The sequence below is a fragment of the Vigna angularis genome, chromosome 1 (assembly GCF_016808095.1).
Source record: "Vigna angularis cultivar LongXiaoDou No.4 chromosome 1, ASM1680809v1, whole genome shotgun sequence".
Taxonomy (NCBI): Eukaryota; Viridiplantae; Streptophyta; class Magnoliopsida; order Fabales; family Fabaceae; genus Vigna; species Vigna angularis.
Window position 1 is genome coordinate 3,725,900 of NC_068970.1, and position 9,335 is coordinate 3,735,234.

Below are 9,335 nucleotides of genomic sequence, written 5' to 3' on the forward strand. Positions count from 1 at the left end.
TTATGGCAAAATCATAAATGTTTCTGTGAGAACAGAGGAGAATCTAAAATCTAACTTAATATCAAACAAATAACAACTATAATGAGGATTGATGAACTGTTGGGTAACTATTCAAATGGTTCTAAACATGTTTTACTGTTATTGATATTTTCACAGTACATCAACATCAATTGTGGTAGAAATTTGGATGGGTGTTGCTCCCTCCACCACCACCCTATACTTCCTCACCTCTCCACATTATTTTAAATACAATTATATCCTTAAGTTAAATTTTTTTTTACTTTTACCCTATTTTAAATAATTTGAAACCCTAATTTTACTTTTCCAGCACTCACCCACGGAACTCTCTTCTCCTTTTCCCATTTCTATTTCACCTCCCCACCTCCCGCACTTCCATTCCTTTTTCTTTCTAGTTTTTTTTTGTTTGAAAGCTTCCATTGCCGCCGTGGTGTGGAGGAACATCGAGGAGTGTCCGGAGCTTCAACCAGCGTGAGGAAGTATACATCAACGGAGGTGACATCCGTTGAAGATGTCACCTCCGTTTAAAGGTTACGTTTTTTATTTTAAGGTTTTATTTCAAGGTTTATTCGAATACGCATCTGGAGGAAGTATGACATGCACTGCACCACGAGAGAGACTGCTTAATAATTCTTTCCATCACCACTAACCTTTGCAACTTGTAGTATCTCAACGACGAAAGAAAAAGAAGAAGAAATATAATGTTAAAATGAAAGAAAAGTATTTTGCTCATGTACAGGACTAGAATAAGTTATTAGTGAAATAGGTTGTGAATGGATAAAATTAAAAAATAATAACCCTAAAAATAAAATTTTACTGAGGGCAAAATAATAAAGGAGAGGTGGAGGGAGAAAGGTGTGGTGGTGGAGGGAGCAACACCCAATTTGGATTAATTAACTATTTAGCCCAACTTAAATCTTTTTCATCAGTTTTTCGGCTCTTACTTTTTGCACTCCTATGACTTTTTTGTGCACCCTATTAAATTCTTAAAATGACTATTTTATTTTTTGTGAAAGCGATTTTCGGATTATATATTTTGAATATTTTCAGAATTTTCAAAGACAAGATTTTTTAAACAGAATTTTTTAAATAAAACTTTCGGAACAAAATTTTCATAATGTATAAAATAGATTCTGGAATAATTTTCTTAAAATAAGATTTCTAGAATAAACTTTCTTGAATGCATGTAATATCTGACAAAATAAGTTTTCAAAATAACCCTTTATGAAATGTTTTCCGAAAAGAATTTTTGGAATATATAAAATACATTTCAGAAAAACTTTTAGGAACAAATTCTTTTTCCACCGCATTTTCTCTTTTTATTTTTCATTTTTCTCTGTAGCAGCGTTGTGATGGTGACCGACAAGTTGTGATGTGATACAACGGTGAAGGCGAGCTTTTTCTGTTATTTTGGGGTGCAGAAAGCAACATCTCATTGTTTTAAGGCATGTGAACTTTATGTGTGTACTTTAATAATGATAACCTATAATAACAATTTAATATATATATATATATATATATATATATATATATATATATATATAAATTGTTACTTTAAATTATCATTATTGGAATTAAAATATATAAATTTTATATGTTTAATATTTTATTGTTTGTTATTGATTATTTTATTTACGGTAAATGTTTATTGTTTAATATATTCGTTATTGATGTTGGTTGTATTCAATATTGTCGTTTCGATATAATTTAAATTCTATTGTATAATAATAACAATAATATTGTTATATATGAAATTATGGGAGAAAAAAAAGTGAAATAAAGCTAACATAAAATTGCTATTTTTTAACTGAAATATCTCAAAGGCTTAAATACTGTTTTGTTTTCTATTTTTGTCCATTTTATTAAGTGGTTCTTATTTTATTGTGTTATCCAATAGTTTTTATTTTAATAATTTTTTTAATTTAGTTATTTTTATAATGAGTTTAAATAGTTGACAATCTATTAAATTTTTTTAATTTAAAATAAGTTGTCCATATCAGAAAAACCTATTTATCTTTTGTTAAAAAAATTAGACCATATCAGAAAAAAATCAAATTAAATAACATTTATCAAAATAGAGATCATTGAACAACAACAAAATAAATACAATAGAGACCGAAATAATATTTAAGTTTATTTAAAAAAAATAAAATTTTATGATTAGAAGACGTCATAGTTTCTTTATAAGAAAATCATAATATAAAGTTCTATTTTATAAATATCGTGAGGGAAGATCTCTCAAGGTAAGAGGTCTTAAGCACAAGAAAAGTAAAGTGAGAAAATTTTAAAGTAAAATTTGAACTAGAATGATAATTTTCCAAAAACCAAAAGGTTAATTAATCAATTAAATAATTATACAAATCAGAAATATTTTTAGTTTAGATGTATTTTATTTTAGTGTGTTTAATTTTGAACATATTTTTATTTTCATTATTGATAAGAAAAACATGAAGAACAACATTACAGAAGGAAAAGAATAAAGTTTGCAGATCTTTCCCACTTCATCTGTTTGATGAATTGCTCAACTCAAAAGTGCAGTCATCCCTATCTAACGAATGCAGCCATCCCTATCTAACATTTCTGCATTTTTCTTCCTCTTAATAATTACAATAATGCAGTATCTGTGGCACCTACATGGCTGCTGAGTTCACAAGCACTTGCTTGGGGGAACACTCAAATCATTCAATAATTTATTGCATAACTGCACCATATGAAGAAGAAAATATACATCAGCCTCTGATTTCAGCAGATGAACAGAAAAAGGGTATGAGCAAAATACCTGTTTATATACAGAAGTGTCACCACAAGACTTCCTTAATTCTACAACGGACAGTGATGGGCTTATTTCAAACACCTGTTATATTTGACAAGTTACTTTTCTTAGCATTAACAAACTATATGCAAAGATTAAGCTCATTCTAGACATGTATTACCTCTACGGCCACTGAAAGGCATCCAGTAGTTTTGTGCACCTTGTTCTCCCAAATCACTTTCAACTGAAATATTAAATTGTTGTTCATGTTATTGATGTTTCTTTTAGCCAAACAAACATTCAGTTTATATGCAAGTTTGTCAGAAATAAAAGCAGCCTTAACAAACATACTTTGTCATTTTTCCTCTGGACTATAAATTCCATATCTGTCACAGTGTCCTCAATCCTCTCAATCAGATCTTTAACTGAAAGATTTGATGTAAATCTTATCTTTCTCTCAGAAACACCCTGTTTCTCAAACCACATTGTGCATAAATCTGAGTTAAATTCTGTAAGAAGTGGTGACTGTTTAAAGACACAGGAAATACTATGCACAAACTTTGTATCAGTAGAAATTGAAATGCACTGATTAGGGTTGGTGATCCTGAATTTCATGCTCACCTCTTTCTCAAAGAAGCCAGAGAGGTCTAGGCACGAAGACATCCCTATCAACTGAAATGCATTGATAAGGGCTGGTGATGATCCTGAATTCCTCTGTTCTGCTTCATGCATGGAAACTGCTTCATTGTCAACGTATACATCCTCATCTTCAGCATTTGCTGGAACATAACCCTTCTTAAACCACGGATCTTCTTTGATCCCAGCCATTGTTATCCGTTTTTCAGGATTTGGATCAAGAATCCTCTTTATCAAGTCTTGTGCACCTGCTGATAGCCATTTTGGTATCCGAACATCTCCTTTGAAAATCTGTTATCCCTCACAGAAAAAGGAAAAATGTGAATTCATTTATGAAACTGATATACTAACCATGTGAAAGAACATCGTGGCAACAAATGAATATACCTTCTGATAGAGAACTACCATATTTCTGTCATCAAAAGGTAAACATCCAGTTAGAATTGTATATAATAGAACACCACATGACCATGTATCTGATGTTGCACCGTCATAGCCCCTATTAGCAAGAACCTCAGGAGCAACATAATTAGGACTTCCACAAGTTGTATGCAGCAATCCATCTGCCTGAAAATTTTCACACGGTTAACCCAATAACAAAAATCATATGCTTTACCCAAAGTGGTTGAAATTGAAAGCATAACAACATCTTACCCTGATATGCTGGGGTGAAGCACTAAGACCAAAATCAGTTATTTTCAAGTTTCCCTTGTTATCCACCAGTACATTCTCAAGCTGCAAGGACATAGCAGAATTTGTGTGAAAAACGCAAGACCAAAGAGAACTATATGGTACAATTTGAGCATGAAAAGGAAGAAAAAGAACCTTGAGATCCCTGTGAAAGACACCTCTAGTGTGGCAGTAGCTCACCCCATCAATCAACTGTTGGAACAGCTTTCTGCATTCACTTTCTGAACGTTTACCTTCGGATGCCTGTCAGAAATATGGTGAAGCATTTTTACAGCAGTATAAAATTTTAACTCTCACTAACAAAATCAATGAAAAGTAATCTGGTCTTACAATCATGCCAAATAACTCTCCTCCATTCACATATTCAAGTACCATATAAATTTTTGTTTTGCTAGCCAAGACCTGCGTGATTATAATAATTATAATAATTATCAATCATAATTAGAAGTATCAATGACAGAAATGCATGTTGCAATTATAAGTTGCAGAGTAAAGATTACTCTACCAAATAAGTAAACAATATATAAACACAGAGAACAAAATCTTGGTCAACTGAGTGCGATGCCAATAGTGTTCGTACATTACAATTTATATGCATACGGAGGGACCGTCGAATCTGAATGGATAATGATACTTTGACAACATTTTTTTTTGGTAATATTTTAACATCTTCTACGTCTTATTCTGTGATTGGTCCATGTTAGTGTTTATGATTATTATTATTGATTGTAGAGTAATTTTGGACCAATCATTGAATGACACGTAGATGATGTTAAAATGTTGTCAAAAAAATGTTGTTTAAAGTACATTATCCGATCTGAATAAAATATGTTGTCGTGATGTTTTTCAATCATGTTCTCATGCCACATTTTTCTTAATTGTGACAGTTGAGATGCAATGGATTTTGGAGTGGAATCCAAATAAGTACCTGTGCCACATGTTAATCATTCATCTCCACCTTCATTGAATACTATGCTTAGGAAGTCCAATCCACTCAAGAATACACATGACATAATAAGTTTTAAACAAATTAATACTACTTGATTACTTATTATATCAATATTAATCACATCAATATTTATCATACATAATCTAATAATTTCTCTGTCAAACTCAATGACGTGAATGATTATGGTAAAATGAAAAAAAAAAAAGTATTTGTCACCGTCCCTGCCCTTTAATTAGTGTATGTGATATATCAGAATCGTGTGCGAAAAGTTGGTGCTCTGACTCAGTTCAACGTCAACAAAACTCAGCTAAAAAGAATAATAGATTCAATAAAAACTTATGAAAATGGTAGAGACATAAAACATATAATAAAGTAGGGTGCCACGAATGTGCGGTGGAATTAACATTAAATATATACATACACAGTATGATATGGGAGTCAGGTAAAAAACTTAATCTAAGAAGTTTATTTAATTACATTTTTTAGTTTTTAATTTTTTTTTAAAATTTAAGAGAAATCACGCTCATGATTCCTTCTTTCGCCGAACAAAAGCATGTGCTGTTATAATAGTTTTTTGTTTTTTCCTCGAAAAATATTATACTGGAATGTCACATCAATGACCTAATTCACAAGTCAGAATTCTACGTTTTCTACATTTATAACTTAACAACACTGTAATGAGTTGTAATTCTAGACTAACGTAGCATTTATATAGGTATTGAAAAGTTACCGTGAAAGAATAAAGTTCTGCTTAAGTTCAAATGTTCATTGTTCATTCTGCTACAACACAGTGAATATATGCTAAGTTTTCGTTGGAATTTATGTCCGATCCAACACCAGTGATATTTGACATGTTCGGCGTAACGAACATGCCAGATTTAAGGTTACGTATGGAATCCGGATTTGGATTTGCATATGAGACCAACAGTAATGACCGACTAAAAAACCTTAATTACACTAGTAACATCTTACATTCTTCTTCTCTATATTTTAAAAATAACACTACATATATATAAAGGTTTATATAATACATAATTTATTCTTTAGAAGATTCAGTCCATAAAAAAAGCCCAGCTAATTTTGCACTGAAAATAATAGTTTAGTTTATTCTTGTGTGTGAATTGGAATTCGCATAAGATTAGTGAATGCAATAAATTGGGATTCGGATAATGTTTTTTGAATTGAAAAATATATGTTCATGGAAGTACCTCGTATAATCTAACAACGTTGGGATGTCTGAGGAGCTTTAAGGCGGCTATTTCCCTCTTTATCTGCAATTTAACCAGAGAGACTCATTCTTCTATGATCATACACAATGCATTTGAATGAACTTGAGTTTTGTCATCAGAAGAAGATTATAAGAAGGGCCAGAAAGTTTTTTCCTTTTCCATGGAAGAGGAGCCAAAAAGAAGTAACAGAAACGTTAATGAAAGAGGAAGTTTTCTGAAGAAACCTGATTGGTTATGTTTAGGTCGATGATCTTGTTCTTCTCGATGATCTTAACAGCAAAAGGTTGACCAGAATCAGTGTTCTTGGCGAACTTGACTTTGCCAAAATTGCCTTCACCCAGGGTCCTACCCAACTCGTATTTCCCAAGTCGCATTCTTTCCTTCTTCTTCTGCTTCACTTCTTCTTCCTTGCTTTTGCAAAATGTCTAAATTCCCTTTTCCATAAACAGCTCTAAATTCTCTTCTTCACGTCAAAAAACAGTCCAAAACAAAGAAATGAGATCGAAGGAACCAATCTTGTTGCTTTCTGGAGAGGCAAGTGCCGATTTTGTCGCTTCCTTTTAGTTTGTTTTTCGTAAGTAACTAATGACAAGGTGGACGAAACAATTAAGGATGATTTTATCCAGGGAAAAACCAGAAAGAAGATTTCCAATGCGAGAATTAGCCAAACAAGTTGTCAAATTGATGATGCTTTGGCATCACACTCACGCATTGTTTTTTTCTCGTTAAGACACTTGCCACTAATTTATATATATATATATATATATATATATATATATATATATATATATATATATATATATATATATATATATATTGAAGACTAATTTAATATTGAATAATTTATAAATTGTATACCCATTTCATCGTTAACCTGTATTATTTTTGTATTTTGTATAGATTAAAAAAACCACATCATTTTTTTTTTCCGAAAAGGATGTATTACATTAGTAGTCAGATATAGACTAAAATAAAAAGTTATGCAAATTTTTACTATAATAAGTATCAATGAATCTTTTATAATTATTCATGGAAACGTTTTCCTTTTACTTGTTTATTTATGATAATTGAAAAGGATATTAAATATTTGTGTTTTTTACTTTTGAAATCCTTGAGTGTTGGTTTTGTTATAGTTGGTAAAAAAAACCAAAGAAAAAGCAAGTGATGCCCTACACGTAAATTATGGAATTGGTAGTTGTGTGGTTTTGTAGCTTCTTCGTCCGTCACACGTTTCTTGCAATTCTGAACCGCCACGCATTCTTTTAATGAACAAAATTTGGTTAGGTTTGATTTGTTGTAATGTAATTTACTATGTTGTTAGGTTGTCTAGTCACTCTGAAATAATTGTAATGAATGTGTTAGCTTTAACAGCGAATACTTCTATTTAAGTCTATAATTTAAAATTTCGATAATCGTATGAAATTTTTAATTTTCCATTCTGGCACTTTATTCTTGTCCTCTTTCTTATTCTAAAAAATTAATTTTAAGATAGAAAAAAAAATCATCAATTGGATCATAATCGAAAAATATTTTGTGTTACATTCGAAGAAAGGTATATGTATATGTTCTACCTAGTAAATACATAAACGTGGAGACTTATATATAATTGTTTTTAATTATTATCTTAATTTTATTTTTTTTTCGTGAAAATTTCGTTATCTAGTACAATTATTTTTTTTGTTGATTTTATTTATTATTGTCTTAATATAATTGTTTTCTAAACGAATTTACCTGAATTATGATATTATGATCGGTTGAGATTTCTTGTATAATTAACTTTTAATATTGCTTTGTTATAATATTATAAAAAAATAGTTATACATTACTATATCTTAAAATAATTTTATATTTTCTTTAACGACAGCAACAAAGATAAAGATATTAAAATAAAACCAAAGAATTTTCTGTAACACATACACATGAATATATACACACATATAAAAGAAAATTAGAAAATATAAGAAGATATTGAAATTAATATTAACAACTCTTTTGAAGAATGGTTGCAGAAGTTTTTTTTTATTCAAGAATATTATTTTAAGCTTACTCAACTCCTGTCTTTATCATAGGTATTTCGAAATCATATATTACTTGATCAATATATAAAAATATCAACAAAACATAAACAAATTAGGAATATCCAACTTCAAGTCTTTTATATTTATTCTTATCCACAAATAAACTTATTATCCAACTTAATTTTTGTAATCAAAATTATTAAAACAATGACATATGTAGCTTAGTTTTTAAATTTCTAACATCTACATATATTTCATCAAATTCTAATTTAGATAGCATTTAACATTGAGTGAAAGTCCAAATAATCTCTAACTAGATCTAACACCAACTCAAACCTTTAAAAGAGAGTTTAATCCACTGATTCTGACTATAATTTCAAATCAACCAAACATAATAACTTAAGTTAGTTTACTTAATAAAACAATATTCTTCAATAAAATTTATTTTTGAAAGAAAAATGATAATAATTACGAGAGATTCTTTAAAATTATTCTCAAAAAAGTCAATCCATAATATACTATTACAAATTTATATTAAAAGAGATTGTTTGTCCTTATCTCATCATGCATGCGTGCGATAACATATACAATCGCACAAAGAAAAAAAAAAGGTCAAAAAATAAAAAAACAATAAAAATTATTTTGACCAAAATACTCGTCTAAAACTAGACCTTTCTCTGTTGTTTCTTAATTCAAACCACTTCAATTTTTTTTTTATATACTCAACAAAATCTATAGTGAAAAGAAAATCAATTTAATCATTTAAACTTGAAAATAATTATCGTTTTTTTTTTCAACTTTTGAAATATATATTCCACGTTAAAACATAAAAGGTTTGGTGGGAAACGATGAAATATCCAACTTGCCAATAATTTGAATAACGACGAGATATTGTGTTGTTGTGGAAAAAAAAAAGACCGGTAATATTTAGCTATTTGCCTTTGTTGGGTATGTGAAATATATATATATATATATATATATATATATATATATATATATATTATTGTGATCATTATGATTACTAATTATAACTGAATTAATCT

At 29.5% G+C, this 9,335-nt stretch overlaps 1 protein-coding gene across 2 annotated transcripts; it reads right to left on the bottom strand.

Annotated features, from left to right (window-relative positions):
- Positions 1-2,420: 2,420 nt before the first annotated feature.
- On the bottom strand, positions 2,421-6,993 carry LOC108333444 (CBL-interacting serine/threonine-protein kinase 1). 2 transcript variants are annotated; one of them, XM_017568889.2, is made up of 11 exons: positions 6,499-6,993; positions 6,254-6,316; positions 4,427-4,498; positions 4,232-4,339; positions 4,061-4,141; positions 3,794-3,973; positions 3,392-3,697; positions 3,122-3,238; positions 2,952-3,014; positions 2,798-2,872; positions 2,421-2,719 (listed from the first exon to the last, which is right to left on the bottom strand). In XM_017568889.2, exons 1-11 carry the CDS (start codon positions 6,646-6,648, stop codon positions 2,666-2,668), a joined length of 1,269 nt encoding a protein of 422 aa, XP_017424378.1. In that variant the 5' UTR covers positions 6,649-6,993; the 3' UTR covers positions 2,421-2,665. The 2 variants fall into 2 exon arrangements, with proteins under 2 accessions (XP_017424378.1, XP_052727735.1); XM_052871775.1 differs by lacking the exon at positions 6,499-6,993 and adding an exon at positions 5,025-5,089 and having other exon boundaries at positions 6,254-6,287.
- Positions 6,994-9,335: the final 2,342 nt, after the last annotated feature.